Source organism: Formica exsecta, unplaced genomic scaffold, assembly GCF_003651465.1.
Source record: "Formica exsecta isolate Colony F162 unplaced genomic scaffold, ASM365146v1 scaffold172, whole genome shotgun sequence".
In the NCBI taxonomy this organism is placed as follows: Eukaryota; Metazoa; Arthropoda; class Insecta; order Hymenoptera; family Formicidae; genus Formica; species Formica exsecta.
In genome coordinates, this window is record NW_021849037.1 from 336504 (window position 1) to 354819 (window position 18316).

At 37.6% G+C, this 18316-nt stretch overlaps 3 protein-coding genes across 9 annotated transcripts in view; 1 reads left to right on the forward strand and 2 right to left on the reverse strand.

The window, feature by feature from the left end:
* Positions 1 to 8021, reverse strand: part of LOC115233354 (protein WWC2-like) — a 25117-nt gene extending 17096 nt beyond the window's left edge. Inside the window, exons 1-2 of one of the 2 annotated variants that reach the window (XM_029803717.1) lie at positions 7621 to 8021; positions 7020 to 7139 (exon numbers count right to left, since the gene is read on the reverse strand). In XM_029803717.1, the coding sequence (XP_029659577.1) occupies positions 7020 to 7139; positions 7621 to 7631 (131 nt within the window). In that variant the 5' untranslated portion in view covers positions 7632 to 8021. Of the gene's footprint in view, positions 1 to 7019; positions 7161 to 7620 lie in introns of both variants that reach the window. The other variant, XM_029803718.1, reaches the window with a different exon arrangement.
* Positions 8022 to 9668: 1647 nt separating this feature from the next.
* Positions 9669 to 12861, forward strand: LOC115233353 (protein FAM114A2). 3 transcript variants are annotated; one of them, XM_029803715.1, is made up of 5 exons: positions 9669 to 10126; positions 10191 to 11275; positions 11406 to 12022; positions 12096 to 12413; positions 12498 to 12861. In XM_029803715.1, exons 2-5 carry the CDS (start codon positions 10216 to 10218, stop codon positions 12570 to 12572), a joined length of 2070 nt encoding a protein of 689 aa, XP_029659575.1. In that variant the 5' UTR covers positions 9669 to 10126; positions 10191 to 10215; the 3' UTR covers positions 12573 to 12861. The 3 variants fall into 3 exon arrangements, with proteins under 3 accessions (XP_029659575.1, XP_029659573.1, XP_029659576.1); XM_029803716.1 differs by having other exon boundaries at positions 9670 to 10900; positions 10964 to 11275; XM_029803713.1 differs by having other exon boundaries at positions 9669 to 11275.
* A 411-nt stretch (positions 12862 to 13272) lies between these two features.
* LOC115233352 (nuclear pore complex protein Nup58-like) lies at positions 13273 to 16655 on the reverse strand. Of its 4 annotated transcripts, none has more exons than XM_029803711.1 (8): positions 16456 to 16655; positions 15924 to 16270; positions 15628 to 15835; positions 15187 to 15560; positions 14876 to 15100; positions 14727 to 14801; positions 14580 to 14605; positions 13523 to 13657 (listed from the first exon to the last, which is right to left on the reverse strand). In XM_029803711.1, the coding sequence occupies exons 1-7, from the start codon at positions 16521 to 16523 to the stop codon at positions 14589 to 14591; spliced, it is 1314 nt and encodes a 437-aa protein (XP_029659571.1). In that variant the 5' UTR covers positions 16524 to 16655; the 3' UTR covers positions 13523 to 13657; positions 14580 to 14588. The 4 variants fall into 4 exon arrangements, with proteins under 4 accessions (XP_029659569.1, XP_029659570.1, XP_029659571.1 ...); XM_029803712.1 differs by lacking the exon at positions 14580 to 14605 and adding an exon at positions 14386 to 14418 and having other exon boundaries at positions 13527 to 13657; XM_029803709.1 differs by lacking the exon at positions 14580 to 14605 and having other exon boundaries at positions 13273 to 13657.
* Positions 16656 to 18316: the final 1661 nt, after the last annotated feature.

Genomic DNA, 18316 nt, shown 5'->3' on the forward strand with positions numbered 1-18316 from the left:
AAAAAAATAATAAAATTTAAAAAAGATTGGAAAAATGTTATTGACGGTCGTAGTCACTCTCACTCTCACTATTGTAGGATAAAATCAACATGTTTTTCTGTAAATTTTAATAGATAAATCCTATCACTAATAATACGGAACATATCTATTGTGTAAAATTAAACATAAGTGCACATTATGTTAATTTTATACTTTTTTTTTTTCAATTATTAACACAACAGCAATATGTTAAATTAACATATGAATGTGTTAAATATTTAACACAAAAATTTTAACCGGCATATTCTCTAACAAGAAAACACAAATTTTCTAACTGTGTAATAATTAATGACGAGATTCAAAACACAATCCATTATTAAATTTTAAAGATAAGAAAAAACCATAAATTACTTATATGTCTATAATATAATATAAACATACATCACAAAATTATCTGTGGAGTAATGCTTGGAAAACAGATATTTAAATAGTGTAGATTCTCTCTCTCTCTCTCTTATTAATAAGAAATACATTGATGAGAAAAAAAAAATTATATAAAGTTTTCAAATGACACATGTATTGTATCATTTTATTTAGTATTATTATTTATGTATGTGTAAACTTGATGAGCTTTCTTTAATATTCCATTTAATTTAGCGGGACTCTCGAGTTAGAAAAATAATCTCTCCATTTTCCACAAAAATAATCGATAAAATAATCAAATGTGATAATAATTTTATATATTCGATACGAAAGACTAATATCTCCGCGCGCCAATCAAAGAATGTGAAAGAAACTAAAAGCGAGCGAGAGAGACTATTTTTAGATCGGTTGCAGGTATGTATGTTATGTACCGGTTGGCCCTGTAAGAGATGGTTTCATTTACACAATAGTAAACCCACGGTTACGCATATGCGTACGTGAATCGATACAAGGATTTTTGGTCGTAAGATTCTTTTTATCTCGATACTAACGAATGAATATTAGGTATAATTATACAGGATATTCCAGGTCAAGTCAATGAAACTTCAGGGTCTTATAGGAAATTGAATTTGGAACGAAAAAGTTATAGCTAATAAACTTTGAAAAATCATGTTTTTTTGATAATTTTTAAAAATAACTTCAAAACCCGTCATTCATTTGAAAAAAAATAACGAAATAAATCTGATGAGCAATTAAATAACAAACTAAATTACACCAATTTCATTAAATTCCGATAAGGCGTTCAAAAGAAAATAAGCTCAAAACAACGAGAAAAGCAGAAACATGAAAAAATCACCTTTCGATGGTCTTTGTGTAAACACTACATTAGTACAAACATTGCAATTGCAACCATAAAAATGTTCTTATTAAATTTTGATCATAACTAATTATTTACAGAGAGTTTATTAGCTATAACTTTTTAACGTTTCCGAATCTATATTTATAGAAACTTTTTTTTGTTCCAAATTCAATTTCCTATAAGACATCACAAATTTCAAATAATCCCGGGCTAGTAAGAGCCAGAACGCGGATGGTAGTGGCGTCAGTTTCATAAAAAAATAAGTTTTCTATGAAACTGAATATGTGCACAGAGTACGAAATTTACTTGGTGTATACCAAGATTTTAAAATTAATCTCAATTCGAGATTTATTTATTTTTCTATGAAACTGACGCACTACCATCCGCGTTCTGGCTCTTACTAGCCCGGGATTATTTGAAATTTGTGATGTCGCTCGAAAGCCTAATTTCTTAAATTTGTTCCTATAAGACCTTGAAGCTGCATTGACCTGGAGCACCTTGTATATATTCCTAGTTTCTCCTTTGATTTGATACTCATCGCATCTAATCGTCACTTTTCAATAAATGTTGATAAGACACTTTAACAAAATTTTGTGCGCGCATGTATTGTGACTGCATTTTTAAATCGACTCTTTTTCGATCGCAATTGGAAAGTCTCGCTACGCTGGACCCTTTCCACGCTGTATTCCTTGCCAGACATTCCTTCGAGAAGATCGGACGGCCGTTCGTAATCGCGTAAAAAGATCGAGCTGTTTACAAATGCATCGCGTCGACGCTGCCAGACGCTCGGAATAAAAAATTCGCGTCTGACATTTTTAACGTCATCTACGAATCTCGGCATTAATCTTTGCATTATCGCAACAACCCCCAACCCTCTCGCCCCTGTCATCCCTCCCTCTCCCGCGAGCCCCATCACGTTGTGCGTAAACCACGAAGAGATATATATCTCGCCGGGCGAACATTTCGCGGCGTCACCCCACCGGCACTTTTACGAGGTAGCAATCGTAAATCATACTTTTTTTTTCGCGCCGCGAAACGACAGCTTACAAATTGGCCAACAAAACAAGTTCATTCCGAAGTGGCTTAGGCGTTTAACCAAGGGAAAGGACAGGCCACATTAACGGGGGTAACAGTAAACCGTAGAAAATGAGCGAAATGATGTCTCTTTTTATTATACTGCTACTGTTGTCCCGAGAATATAATCTCACTTCAATTGGATTTACTATATGTTATATAACTATTTTATATATAAAATTGTTATATAACATATTATATATATATATATACACCATTTCACAAGATGAACTCGCTTTTCAAGACTTTTAAAGAAAGGAAATTTTGATAACTATATTTCAAATTGTATAATTCATTCACATTATATATTTTATTATAATTACATTATATATTTCTCTGTTTCGTGCACATACTTTTTTATTTTGAAGCATGTATGCTCAAACTCTACACTATGACTTTCTCATTGCACAATTCTCTTTTGGTTTATAAATGTTCGACGTATCGTTATGATAAAGAAGCGGTTAAATGAGATGACAGAATATATTTTCTACCTACATACCGATACATTATTATTTGCGACAGAATTTTTTCAGCGGACAAAAATTAGGCGCGTTTGAATGGGTAGATACTTGACAAGTTTTATAAGTTCAGGATTGTCTACTAAAATTTTGTAAAAAAAATCCCTGAGAGTTTCCTGATCTTCCAGGTATCTTTGATCAAAATTCCATATAAAGAGAATATTTTGGTACAATTTCCTAAAATAAGATTTTTTATTGCACGCGTTTTCTAGTGCTTTTCATTCATACAAAGGAAAAATCACAAAGCCACTTAATTTTCGACATGTACTGAAAAAATACTGAATAGCTTTTATTAAGATAAAAATTTTTAACTTGCATAACATTTTCATTTTTTTATCACTAAAAATTAAAATAAAGAATATGAACTGCATATTCAATATTTCGTTAAGATATTCAGTATATAAACAGAAATAGATATATATTTATAATATATTTTAAACACATAATTCACAACTTGGTTTATTGGCGGATTGCCTATTGCTTATATACAGTAGGATTGCAAGAGCAAAATTATCAAAGATAGAATTTTTAAAAAAAAATTCCTCGAGTCCCAATTAAAATTCCATGAGAATTCTCTGATTTCTGCAGGTACAAAAAAATTTCCTGAGAATTCCATCCATGTTATTCCAAGGAGTGGACACTCTACAAGTTTAGAGAAATTGGCGCGGCGAATTTTTAACGTATCATCCCTCTTCGTCATCTCGATTTGCAAGATCCGACGACGACGACGGCGTTTCGATTTTCGCGCCGAGGCCCGAGCCTGATCGCCAGATTTCTCGCGTTTTTCAGCGAGGCGAGAGAGCGGCCCTGGCGGATGGAATGCGGGCGCGGCGAGTCCCGGCGAGTCCTCGGCGCATTGCGCGGTATATATGCTATGGATATATACGCGTACTCGCGCGCGAATACACAGTGTCGGGTGTGTTAAGCGGCGCTCACACACGGCCTTCGTCGAAAGCACGATTCTCCTCTGCCCTCCCCCCACGCTCTTCGCGGGCTCTTTGTAAATATTTTCAAGAAAATCTTTCGCGAAATCGGATTCAATAGGGTGTCTAATCTTGTAAAAATATTTCCTGATCATCCAGGTATTTTTTCAAAATTCCAGGTAAAGAAAATATTTTGAAGATTTATTGGGGTACAGCTTTCTAAAATAAGTTTTTTTTATTGTATACATTTTCTAATGTTTTTCATTCATATGAAGGAAAAACAAAGCCTTTTAAGTTCCAAATGTTATATTTATAAATGTACTGAAAAAAAAGAAAAAAACTGAATATTTTTCGTAAGATAAGTATTTTTCATTTGCATATAAAATTTTCATTTTGTTGTCACTAAAAATTACAATAAAGAGTATGTACTACATATTCAATATTTTGTTAAGACATCGAATATATATAAACAAATAGTTATTTTAATTTAATCTGCACAAAATAGTGTTACTTTAAATTATTGGAAATAAAAACTTATAAAAATATTTTAACCAAAAAAAGTTGTGTGTACAAAATAGTTATTTTAATTTCCTACATATATTCTACAAAAATAATGATACGAAAAAATTGAACCAATTGAAAATAAAAAATTATACAAATATTTTAATTGAAAACAGTTGTACAAATTTAATCAAACACATATAAATATATATTTATAAAATATTTTAAACACATAATTTACTTGGCTTGCCGACTGTTTATAATATAAAAACAAAATTATCGAACAGAGAATTTTTTAAAGAAATTTTCCAAGTCCCAATAAAATTCCATGAGAAGTCCATGGATCTTTTCAAGTACAAAAGAAGTCCCTGAAAAGCCAAGGTTTTCCATGTTTTTCAACAAGGTGTAGACACCCTGTTCAAAGACCCGTCACACGTTTTAAAGATTAAACTCGCCCGAGATTCGTGTCCCCTGTGATGAGAGGAGATAATTATATGAATGAATCTCTGTAATACCACGCGTTATTCAAAAGATAAAATTCATAAATTCTCGTATCGTTATACATTTACAAGAAAAAGATAAGTACTTAAAAAAGAAAGAGTCTTTGCCATTTTTCAGTCTAAAAGATAAAATATAAAAGATCTCTGCGCGAACTTAATTTCGCAGAAAACATTGTACCGTTCGGTCTGTGCGGGCATAGATTTTCATAGACACGTAGCGGGATCACGTTTGGATCGCGACGAATGTGAAGAGGATCGCGAGATAGACGATAGAATTACACGGGATCGTAGATTATACCTAAGATCGCGGGACTATCACCGACGCGTGAGATATATACACGAAGAAGGAAAATCTATGTTCGATTCAACGAAGAATATCGCTGGTATGCGGACTATCGCTTAAAAGGCTGATAACAGTATCAGGGGGCGGAATGCTTTTTTATAGAACAGCGATAACAGCTGTCGTTAATCCGCAGTTAATTTAGCGCAAAGATTTTTTCAGGACATCGTTATCGTTGAAATAACGTCAGATAACGCGCGATCTCTCGATAAAGGATTCCTCGTTATCTTCTAAATGAAAATCGTAAATGATAAAATGTGCGAAATGTCTGACAATATTTCTAATCAATTTTCATTTAAGAAATATTACATAATAAATAAACAAAATTTAATTTAATTTAATTTTCCAAAATTTAAATTAAAGTAAATTTCAATTCAAAATTTAAATTAAATTAAATTTTGTTTATTTATTATGTGTATTATAATCAATATTATATTATATTTATTACATATTGCATATTACATTATATATATATACACACATTTTTTATTGTCCTTCATATCTAAAGATGCTAGAATATTATATGTCAAATGAGTGAATCTTGAAAATTATCAAAAATTGTCAGACATCTCTTTTCGATTTTTCGGACACGCAAGTAGATATCGCGAGAACAATTTCATGATTATTAATTGTAGAGAAAGAAAAGAGATTAAATTTCATCAAGTAGTGTTTGTTTGATGCAATCTTCGAGATTGCAATTTGCGCGTGTGTAACGCATATACACACGTATATGTATACTTTATCAAACTTAAGCAGTGTTCACACACGAGGTTAAGTACGATGACACTGACATTTATTGTGTCAGTTTGTCCGCCGAGTTATAATATGAATAAAAATCGTCGCGAAGATTCGCGAAATCTTTGAAAAAAAAAAAAAAAAAAAAAAAAAAAAGATTATATCGAGAGAGTTCGTACTCGCTCGCGGAAAGTATGCGAAGACACGTTAAGGAGTGTTCACACTTGAACAATGTCACGCGATTTCGGAGCACGCGATTTACGTTCGCATACAAGATGTCTTGGAAGTTGCACACTTTCTCTCTACGACAGGTATTAGAAACAATGACGCTGTTCCAGTACTGAAATATCAATTTTACTCTTTTCCATCATATACGATTGAGAATTAAATCGAGTTTTAGCAAATTAAAAATTTGAGAAACGTAAATAAATAATAATGTATCTCATCGTTAATTTTATATAAAAATCTCTCTCTCTTTTTGAATTATGATTCAAATCTCAAAATCAGCAAGAGATATATCGATCAAACTTCCGCGCTCGATAAAACGAAAATACCCCAGAATGAGGCCATTATAGTATGCACACAATCCCTTCCTTCTCCTCTCCTCCCTCTCTCACCGCAAAAGATACTATTTTATTTATGTTTGTATTTTCGCATCTGTATATATAAGTTTAAACTGACAATTAAGCGCGTTTGTTTTATTCAATTCTCCAGGTTGTAAGCAGATATTCTGAACGTACTTTTATAACCGAATTTTTCGTGTATTAAAAACGATCGATTAAGAAGGTTTACCAAATAAGAAAAATGTCGATTCTCCGTACACATATATCTGCTGTAGAATGTATGGAGAAAGCGCGCGGTACACCCCGTATACATGCATTCCCGCCGAATCGCGTATCCTCGCGAGATCGCGGTCTCGTGCGCGGGAAAGAGGGAGGGGAAATCGTGACAGGGAGGAGAGAGGGGAACGTATCTCGCATCGTCGTGACGCTCGAGCTCACGCACACATGTGACAGCGCGGCGCACACATGTGACAGCGCGGCGTACACATGTGACAGCTCGGCGCGCACACGTGCACGCGAATTTCTCGCTCGCGCTCGCGCGCGCGCGCACCTCGAGGATGCGCGAAGCGGGAGAAGAACGCGATTGCGATTTTCTTTTACATACCTATCACGAGGATCGATCCACGTAGTTTTCCGTGTGTTGTGATCGATGAAGTACACCTTCCCATCGAAGTCCTGGGCGACGTCCCATCCTTCCGGAAGCGGTATCTCCCCATTCCGTCTCCTTGGCATATTTCACTGCGCTCTAAATCCATCCAAAAGCTCTCTTTCTCTCTCTCTCTCTCTATCACCGTGCAATCGACGGGCGCATATCTGTGCGCGCGGGCACACGCTTCTCGAGCCGCCTATACACCTCGCTCGCTCGGCCAACGTGAGAATAGGAGAGAACGAGACGGAAGGTGAGGGAAGTGGGAAAGGGATAGAGGCGGAAAGAGAGATGGGGGGGGGGGGGAGAAACGCGAAAGAGAAGACCCAGTCGGAGTGGACAGGTGGAAGGGGAACAGAGTGAGCGAGAAGCGGCAATGAAGCAACAAAGATGGAGATAAAACGTATTGCACGCGCACACACACACACACGCACGCACACACACATACACCAAGCGCAACGACCAGGAACGTATATGTGCGCGCCAACTCTTTTCTCTCTTTCTCTCTCTCTCTCTCTCTCTCTCTGATTCTTGCTCACTACTCCGCCATCATGAATACCTCATTATCATGAGCGGAGTGACGTCAGAGTCCCCGCCTTCAGATTCCTCTCGAGCGGAATTCCACCGTTAACATAGCCGGCCGTGGAGAAGCAGCAGCCCGAGGCGGCGAGCGACGGCGGCAGCAGCAACAGCAACAGCAGCAGCAGCAGCAGCGACGGTGACAGTGTCGTCGTGTTGCGTTCGCACGGGTGCATCGATCGGATGCACTTGGCGTATCATCGCCACACCACCTTCCCGCGCGGTGGCCTTCCTCTTCCCACCTTCTTCACCTTCTTATTATCCTTCCAGTTGCACTCGCGCACACTCGGATAATCTTCTTTACATCTGACACTCGTTCTCTCTCTCTCTCTCTCTCTTTTTCTCTCAATTCGATTCTCACCACCAGAGAGATAATAAATAAAAAGAAAAACAACGAGAAACAGAGACCCCCCCCCCCCGAGATTCCCACCGCGCACTCTTTTGTTATCCTCCTTCGTCACGGCCTCGATTCGCACAACTTTCACCCTCCGATAATATCGCTCCCTCGCCGGAGTGTCACCCAGACGGTTTGCCCGTATACACACTTCGGCGCGCACGAGTTTTCAAACTGACGGCTGTCTCGCACTTTATCGAGTCGTAATCGTCCGTCAATTCGCGACCGGCGAATTTGAACGATCGCTCGCGACTCGAAGTGACGTGCGAGCCGCGCGCGATTTGACCCGCGTGAACGTTGCCGCGCACCGTTGCGATCTCCCTGCCGAACGCTACAGCGACGACGTCGTGTCTCTCGTGGCGGCAGCGGCGGCGGCAGCGGCGGCGGCGGTGGCGGCGACGGTGGCGGTGACGGAACGGCCCGCGACCCGTTTTGAGCGACGCGCGCTATCGCCGGCTTCGTACGGCAGCGACGGCGGCGGAGCACGTTTCACCGTGTTCCCTTTTCCTCGTTGCATTAGCCGCGACTGTAATGCTAATGCCGAGCAGCGGATCTCGGATTTTTCGCACGCAAGAATGTGGGAACCAGACGCCCTCTCTCGGCGCGTACGAGAGGACGATCTAGCGTTTTTTGTTTTTTTTTTGTTTTATCTTTCTCTCCCGCTTTTATCTTTTCTTTCTTTCTTTTTTTTTTTTTTCGCGTCAAACTCCCGTTCCGGCTTAATTTCGCGATACGCGGACGAGGATATCGCCAATCGTCCGGCCCGCGCGATCTCGTCGGTCGAGAAACGATGGAAGGAAAATCGCGATAATACCTTCGCGATAATACAGTTCGGGAATAAATTGTCCGTCCTCGCTGCCGGAACAGAATGCGTACACTAGGTCTTTTTCGCGGTAAATACGCGACGGACGGATTTCCTCGTTTCCGACTACTATACTACCGCCTCGCGTCAGCTTCGAACATGCCGAGTGTTTGAGACATGCCACTGGACGTTCATGCCGTGCGCGAATCTGGCAATACCTCTCGCTCTTTCTCTCTCTCTCTTCCCGCTCGCATTCTATCTGTTCTCGTCACGACTCCTCCGATCTCCCCTCATCGTCCGATACCGCAAGAACGTCGGCGTCTCCCTCCACTACGGCCGCCTCCCCCCCCCCCCCCGTCCGTCTCTGTTCGACGATCGTCCTCGTCGCTCGCTCGATCGTCGCCCTCTCCTTGTTCCACTCGTCTCCAACTTGCTGCCCGGTTATCCTCGATCCTCGTCGAACTCTCGCCGACGTTCGCTCGCATCCCCTCTCTCTCTCTCTCTCTCCCACCGCCGGTAAGCCCGTGTGTCTCTGACCGCTGCGCGCGAACCGCGATGGGAGAGGGGCAGGGGGAGGGAGCGCGGCGGGAATAGACGAACGTATTGCCCTTTTGATATTTTCGCATATTTGCCGCTACGCCGCTCGAATGGCGCCACTGTACGACTCGTGGGCGCAGGTGCACCTCCAGGCTTTCAGGGACCGTTTTGAGTACGAAATACAGCGTCAAGGATGTCGATGATTCTCTGACAGAGTGTAAAATCTGTAAAATTGTAAAAATTAGAAATTAAACGTTATTTTTCGAATGTAGGAAATTTAGTCCGGATCCTACGATTATCGATTATTGCTCTGGCGATCAAAGATTCGATTTGTATCCCATATTTAGATACCATTTGCTAATTAAATAACGAATATGTCGTTGTCATTAGGTGTTTGTTAAAATAAAATTTAAGCGTATCATATATAATTTTATTATAAACGCGTCGCCTATAAATGTGAAATGTGAAGCTGCAAGGAATGGATTCACTCTTTAACGCAGCCCCGAACCAATCCTGTCGCATGCGCAATAATCTCCGCTAATGCCACGAAGGCGTATGCGAATTTGACGTTCCAGACATGCCTCTCCGATGACTTTGTCATCCACGTGACCGCAATGTTTGGCACGTAACACATCAAACAAACACATACATCTATATATATATATATATACATGTATAATAAATTGGAACATATGTTAATACGTGTTTGCGTTTTGCTGCCGAGGAAGTTTTAACCCTTTTGATAAGATATCGGTATAGTTCTGCGAATTTATTTTAATCTTGAACATAGAATTGTGGGATATATAAATGTTTTTAGGAATATATAAACTTTAACGAGAGATATGGTAACGTCCGATAGCGACACCGACTTTGAAAGCGCTGACGAGGAGTTGGGTCGTAATGGGCCTCTCAAGAAAGACACTCGAATAACCTATTGGACATCGTCAACGGTCGATTCCGAGTCGGACGACGACACTGAATACGTCCAACAAGCGCCTTACAAAAGTTCGAATTGGCAAAGAAGAAAAACCAGGCAATCGAATGTGGTAACAAGTCAAGAGACACTAGTCGGTGATAAGGATGATAAAATTGATAGTGATGTCAAAGGTGAAGGCGATATACGTACAGTTAAGTCAGTAGAGACTTTTAATAATCAAAATGATACGTCATCCATCGAATCAAAGAAATCACCTTTCTCAACTTCTGCGATATCAGTAAAGGACAAAAATGCTGAATTTATAACGGACAACAGTATAGTTGTAGAATCAGAAGATGCCATGCCTAAAGCAGAACCGACAAAGGCTGAAAAAGTTTCCGAGAGAACGCAACAACGAAACTTGTCTCATCATTTAGGTACAAAGAAATTGGCAACTAGAATTACAAAGGATAGCGACAATGAAAATATAGAAACTCAGTGTTTAGCCGAGTGTTCGAATAAAAGATCTCTAGAATCTATGAGCAAAGATTCAGAATGTGGATTGCAAAAAAACAAAAATCAACCAGCAGATGATCAATCTAAAGCAACAGGTATAAATGACTTGCCAGAAATGGACGTACCAGAGGAATTAAAGTCAAATAAAAAATTTAAAGAAATTTTTCAGCCTGAAGGATGGGAAGGACTTGAAAATGATATCGAATTGCCCGACGATTTGATGGAAGAAAAATTAGAGCCTGTATTGGAGAGATTGTCTTTGGCAAGCAAAGAACCAGAAAATTCTTTAGGAAACTGGAATAGTTGGGGAAATTGGGACGTAACTTCATTACTTAATACGGCTACGGCAAGTGTTTCTACTCTGACTACACATGTGTCTCAAGGACTTACACTTTTGGAAGGTACAATAGGAATGCAGGACCCTAGAGAACTGGCAGAGATAGAGCAAGACAAAACTGCCATACTTGATGGTACAGTATCTAGCATAAATTTTATATTTTATATTTTATAGCATTTTAATAACTCAATTGCATATATAAAGATAATAGTCAATGTATAAGAATTGGTTTTGACTAAAACTTGCCAATTTTATATTAATAGATGTGAAATTGGAAACTCAAGGGAAGGAAATTCAATCGTATAGCACGTTTGGATTCGGAAATTTGATATCAGGAGTATCTTCTATTACAAAGTTGGTTGAATCTACTGGCAAAGAATTTACTAGCAAAGTTATGACAGGTGGTTTAGATACATTGGAGGCTATTGGAAAGAAAACAATGGAAGTATTGCAAGATGGTGATCCTGGATTAAAAAAGAAAAGAGCCTTCTTCATGAACGAACCTGAGAAGCCAAATTTATCGCAAATTCTTAGAGAAGCAAAGGAAAAAGCCGAGACCGAGCAGAAAACAATCGAGGAGCGCCAATTGGCGAGGAAAGTACATTTCGAGAGCCTTTTTGACGATTATCAAGGTCTCGTTCACTTGGAAGCTCTAGAAATATTATCAAAACAGAGCAATATGAAAATTCAACAATATTTAATCGAATTAGACGCGAACGAATTGACTTCTGTGCAAGAAACATTGGAAGAAATCAAACAACTTTGTAATCTGAATGATATAGATGATGAAGATGACGAAAATAATAAAGACTTGAAAAACAAATTGGAAAACGCTTGTCACGATCTTGGTGTCAATATCAGTTATGAAAGGCTATATAGTGTAAGAAAATATCTATAGTAATAGTGGAATTTTATTTATTATCATATTATAAACACTCATTCGATATTTTCAGGTTTGGACAGAAACGAAAAGTTATCTCGCATCGTCTTCAACATATACAGACCAGGAAATCTTTCAAAACGCTATATCGACCCTGGCACAATTTACGGCATTTTCTATAGAAAGATTTCATAAAACGGCAGAATTGCTATTAATCAAGGAACGGCGTAGTACCGTCAACGAAGCCGACGCCTTGGTGCAACTTACCAATATCCTGTCTGATCAGATTAACTTATTAGCTAATTCATTCTATGATACATTACATCAATTTGCTGAGACTGCGGAAAAACCGAATAATATTGAAGCGAATTTGGAAAGGATTTTGTCAGAAGTAAGTTCTCTGTTGAATAATTCGAAAAGAGCATACATACACACGCAATGATTATAATACTATGATCTTATTTTTTTCACACAGGCTTGTAACGCAAATTCATATATTCAAGATGCCTTCAAACTTCTCATCCCTATTCTACAAGTTGGTGCAATCTGATGAAATATTATAAAAATATAAAGAAACTTTTTATATATACTTTATATTTAATCTAGATGATATTGTTAAATATAGTTTTCGACCTAACCATAGATTATAGCAATTTCACACTTCACAAATACTTTCTGTTTTACCCTTTTTATTTAGCACTTATATTCAAAAGAGGGACCAACTTATGAACTCAATGTATTTACATGTTTTGCCATTATTAACCTTTATAATATTTTGCTATCATTAAACACAAGATAGATACATATATAATCACAAATAAACAAGGATATTAATATAATTGGGCAGATAATAATAGAAAATTATTTTAATATATTTATGTACTTTCCCTAGAGCATAAGGCACAATAGAGCACAATAGAGAAAATATTAGGAGTAGGAATAAAATATTAAATATCAGGAGGAGCAATTTGGAATTATTTTACTTCAAACAAGGGAATGAAACAAAAAAATAAAAATTAGAAATAATTAATCCATTCCGTTTCCTTGTTTGAAGTAAAATAATTCCAAATTGCTCTTCCTGATATTTAATATTTTATTTCTATTCCTAATATTTTCTTTATTGTGCGCAGGGCCTTATTTCTCTCTCAAAACTAAACTTTAAATATGTGATAATATAAAAATATGACAATTGATATAAGACATGGAATATTTGTAACATAAGGTATAAATTTTAATAAAAATATCACATATTAGAATGCACATTTTAATGTATAACGTATTTAAAAAAAAATATTACAATGATACATTGCATAATCAATACTGAATATATAATTTTTAAACGTATTTGTTCTAATATCGACAATGATGAAGAAAACTTTACATATGTTGAATTTGAACTATAAAAAATTTAATGGATTATAAAAATTACCATGTCTGAAACAAGCTATCAATGTTTCCCTCTTTTATTACCAACGGGGGGCTTTTGTAGTTGAAAGTTTGAGCTGCTTCCGTTTGCTGGCAATGGTGCAGTCAAATTAATCGGCGCATTAAAATTTAAGCTTGCTGTTGGCGGTTTCATGGACGAGCCTATCGCAATGTTAGTAGCAGACGATACCGGTGTCGAACTTTCCCAAACTGTAACAATATATTTATACTATTAAATTTTATTTACTTACCGACATGGAGACAAAACATGTATAATAGCTAAAGCCATGGAATATTTTCTACACTTTATTAAAAATAATAAATATATATATAAATTTTTTTTTTCATAAAATATATTTCAAGAGACATTATAAAGCCAATTCCGTCATTTTGATATCATTTGTTAGAGATCCTCAATTCATGGCCCATGTGTTCTGGCATTAATTGATATTTTTATTAAATCTGTGTTAGCACATTTAAAATCCTTGTATCTAATTTAATTTAATTTAGCTTTTTAAGAAAAGATTTTCCATCTCAAATTCGATTGAAACATTGCACATATGTATGTACTTCTAACATTTTTACATACATTCTGCAGAGTTTGAATCCATAACAGAATTTATGATCTATTTCTTGATTAGTATCTATATTTGCAAGCATTATTATATAATATTAATAAAGCCAAAAGCAGTCAAAGCACATACATGTAAAGGCGCTATCATTTATATTAAGAAAGCGTAACTTTAGATGAATCTTTCGAGATAGCGTCTAAATGCAAAGTATATAAAAGATTAATAATATCGCGATATAATCATCTATATGAAAGTTAATTGGTTACTATACATAAAAAGTTTATATATAGGCAAAAAAAAGCGTGTTACCCCTTTCCCGTAATCAACAATAACATAAAGAAACTGAAATAAAAAAATTTAATATACCTCAATAATTAAACTACAGCCTCTACTTTTTTCCTGGAAAGGCAAAATAAAAGTCAAATCATACAAGTAAAAAAAAGCTCAAAGTCAAGGATATTCATCAAATAAGAGAAAGGAAAGAAAAATAGACAAATTAATTATAAACACTTGTTAATTCTATTGAGTAGTAAACGACGTTATATGTTAGTAAATTCTACCTCTCATAACTAGATCCACGCAAGACCTGAAGGTAGCAAATCTTTAGGAGGGAAGGGGGGCAATTAAAGTCATTTCTTACAAAAAATTTCTTACTCGTAGCTCGAGGATATAGAATTACAAGAGAGTCAACAACAAGACCTATTTACCTAAAGGGTTTCGTGTTTCATAATTCGCCGGCCGGTTCGAGTTTAATGTCGTCGACGACAAAAAGCTTTTATTTCCTGTAAGCATTAACCTCGTTTTTCAAGACTTACAATGTTCAAATTATTTTGAAATGTACATAAAATGTTATTACCTGGTCCAAAGGGAGTGGGACCGCTCGTGATCTTTTCGATGCTGCTACGACTAGATTTACCGTTTGCCTTGATATTATCAAAAACGTTGGTGTTATCCTTCAATACATATTTCCTGAAATTGAGATACTGTTCTTTCTGTTGCTGCACCTTGGCATGCACGTTTTGTAATCGGCCAGCAACCGCGACTAGGGACTCGTGAAGTTTACTCATGGTTATTGTCAATTCTAATGATAAAGCAAAAAAAGCATGATTAAAAATATTTCTAATAAATCCTAATAAATCTATATAATGGAAGAATCGAGAAACATACCCTGTGGGGTTAATGTTCTCGGCGCCATCATGGCCTGTATATGCTTTTCCGTTGTCTCAATTTGTGATCTGAATAACATCAAATCATGCTCGAAGCTTTCAACTAATTCCATGAAAAATTGAAGGGGCGCGTTATTTTCATATTGCAAGCCTGGTGGAGTATCGTGAGTCCTTTGAGCTATTTCACAGTTTTGCAACGCCTTTGCCGTGTCTTGTTTTAACTTAACAGTTGAAGAACAGTCACGTTGCACTGAGCCAGATAAAGTAGACAAGATTTCCATTAAGGATGCTGTATCTTCTGCGCATCGATTCAACGGTCGCGCCGAACCCCTCGCGATATCTGAAGATAGGCCTTTTTGCATTTTTACAAAATCTCTGTAAAATAAAAATATCTTAATATTGTATATAGACATATCTTATATGCATAAATAAAGATAATTACTTGAATTTATCTATTGTTTGCATAAGCTCATTTGGCAGTAGATTTTCTTTGGCAGCTGTTGAACTACTATTTCCTTGAGAAAGTCCTTTATTGTTAACCGAAACATCTAAACCACCAAGTCCTTTATTTGTATTAGTTGTAGTAGTGGCAGCAATTGTCGGTTTAGCACCCAATAAAGTACTTCCACTACTGGATCCAAATAAAGAAGCTGCATATAAATAACAATTGTATCACACTAAGAAAAAATTTCATTTTTTTTTCTTTTTAGGGCAAATGAAATGGTAAAATATACGTACTATTGGTGGTGGCTGTACCAAAGGTTAAACTTCCTGTTGCTGTTGTATTAGATGTTGCACCAAATGTTAGAGCGTTTGTTGTAGCTGGTGTACCAAAACTAAGACTCGAAAATAAAGGCGCGGATGTGTTAGGAGTGGGATATAAAGAGGGACCAGTGGTCATTGTAGTAACTGCATTGGTGCCAAGAAGCAAACCGCTGCTTTGTGCTTGCGTAGAGGTTGTTGTAGTACCAAATCCGAAATTAAGACCTATGGATGTCGTTGGAGCGGGCAGAGCGCCAAACGTTAATGTACTAGACGTTGGAGTTGTAGTGCCAAACGTGTTACTCATACCGAAGCCTGTTGTCCTGGATAATAAAAACAATTGTGTGTGATAATCAAGCACTTAATCTTTTCTCCTTCACAGAAAACATAATTTTATATGAATCGATCATACGAAATATTAAATGAGGGAGAAAATATATATTTTCATACATAAATTATATATTAAAACTATAATAATCTCTTGAAGATTAACGTCGATTATATTTACTTTTGAGTCCCAAATCCAAAACTCGTGTTACTAGAGGTGACCGCTGGACTTCCGAACGTGAATGCCATATCGTCAATAGCAAGCGTTTATGTCATCTGCAGTAAATAATTTATATTTACAATATATAATACGCGCCACAATTATCGTAACCTTCTCTTCATGTTTAGTTGGTACACGCCATAGACAATAAATTCTTATAAAGAACTTAGGGCGGTATTCATAGTCAGTTCTTAAGGTGCGAACCCATGCAGCAGAATAGCATAAAGCCCGAATCACACTAGCGGCTCGCGGCTGCGATTGCGATTGCGTTTGTGATTGTGATTTGCTACGCTCCAATCATACTTGCAATTGGTGCTTTCTGATTGGCTGAGGCAATCACAACGTGGATTCCAAGTCCTTAGGGTGCGAACTCATGCAGAGGAATAGCGTAACGCGGAACGAGAGCATGACCAATCGCGAGCGTTCTGCAGTTTTCGCTACGCTCACGATCTTTACATCCCCATGGAGCGTAATGAGCGCACCGCGGACCAATGCGCAATCAATCACGAGTCATTATTTCAAAAGAGTTAAAACCGCATTAAAACTAATTTAACTAATTTAACATTTTTAATCAATATTTCCAATAAAAACGCATTCATTTCAATATTTATGTACACGATAATAAAGAACGACCGATAAAAACAATATTTAAAAGTCATTTTAGAGACGTTCTGCTCGTTCTGCTTGCGCTCATTCCGCTCCATGGGGATGTAGGGACTTGAAATCCACGTAACGAAAATGACGGAACTGTATGTATGTACACATATACTTTGTTAAATTGGCAGCGTAGAGCAACGTGGTCAGTACAGAAACAAAGATAAATTATTAATTATTACAAGTTATTACTCATTTCTGAGAGATAAAGGAAAATTTTGAAGTTAGCTTTTACTACCATGTGTATATGTAGAGATGTGTATGTACATTACGCAATCTGTGAAACCTATTCCGCTAGAAACTACTGAAAACAGAACGAAACTGTGGAACGCTCGTGATTGGTTCCGCTCTCGTTCCCCGTTACGCTAATCCGCTGCATCGGTTCGCACCCTGAGTTCGCACCCTTTGTACCCTCAAACAAATGACACACTTCATACACACAGGACTGCCGCCATTTCTTCTCATATAACCGGAAACTTCATGCGACGCAAATCCGGAGTCCCAATTAGTAATCTAGTTTAGTATAGATATCTGTGACTCAGGCGCCAATTAGCCTTTCTTCTCTCTCTCTCTCTCTCTCTCCCTTTCCCTCTCCCTCTGCCTCTGCCTCTGCCTCTGCCTCTGCCTCTGCCTCTGCCTCTGCCTCTGCCTCTGCCTCTGCCTCTGCCTCTGCCTCTGCCTCTGCCTCTGCCTCTGCCTCTGCCTCTGCCTCTGCCTCTGCCTCTGCCTCTGCCTCTGCCTCTGCCTCTGCCTCTGCCTCTGCCTCTGCCTCTGCCTCTGCCTCTGCCTCTGCCTCTGCCTCTGCCTCTGCCTCTGCCTCTGCCTCTGCCTCTGCCTCTGCCTCTGCCTCTAAAATTATAATAAAATTTCCTGCTAACTGTTAATTTTCTGAAAATAATTAAAAAAACAAGGTAGTATATATTAAAAATGTATAACTTTGTCTTTATTATTTGCTTTCATTATATTGTCTTATAAGACACAATATAATTATTTTATTTTATAATACAGACATAAATCAATAAATTTTCAGAAAATTAACCGTTAGCAGCAACTTTGGTAAATATAGCGAATAGGGGACCCAAACTTACAAAGTACATGCTACATTGTAAAGCGAAGTCCACCTTGCTTACCGGCGGGGGGGTGCGGGAGGGGGGCCGAAGTCCCCCTT

Bases quoted from the DNA above. Each gene is read 5' to 3' on its own strand.
- LOC115233353 (XM_029803713.1), top strand. From the start codon at position 10,216: ATGGTAACGTCCGATAGCGACACCGACTTTGAAAGCGCTGACGAGGAG. The intron at 11,276-11,405 runs GTACAGTATCTA...TTATATTAATAG, and splicing joins CAAAACTGCCATACTTGATG to ATGTGAAATTGGAAACTCAA. The intron at 12,414-12,497 runs GTAAGTTCTCTG...TTTTTCACACAG, and splicing joins TGGAAAGGATTTTGTCAGAA to GCTTGTAACGCAAATTCATA.
- LOC115233352 (XM_029803709.1), bottom strand. From the start codon at position 16,523: ATGGCATTCACGTTCGGAAGTCCAGCGGTCACCTCTAGTAACACGAGT. The intron at 15,101-15,186 runs GTATGTTTCTCG...CTTTATCATTAG, and splicing joins GAGAACATTAACCCCACAGG to AATTGACAATAACCATGAGT. The intron at 14,802-14,875 runs GTAATAACATTT...TAATGCTTACAG, and splicing joins TCCCACTCCCTTTGGACCAG to GAAATAAAAGCTTTTTGTCG.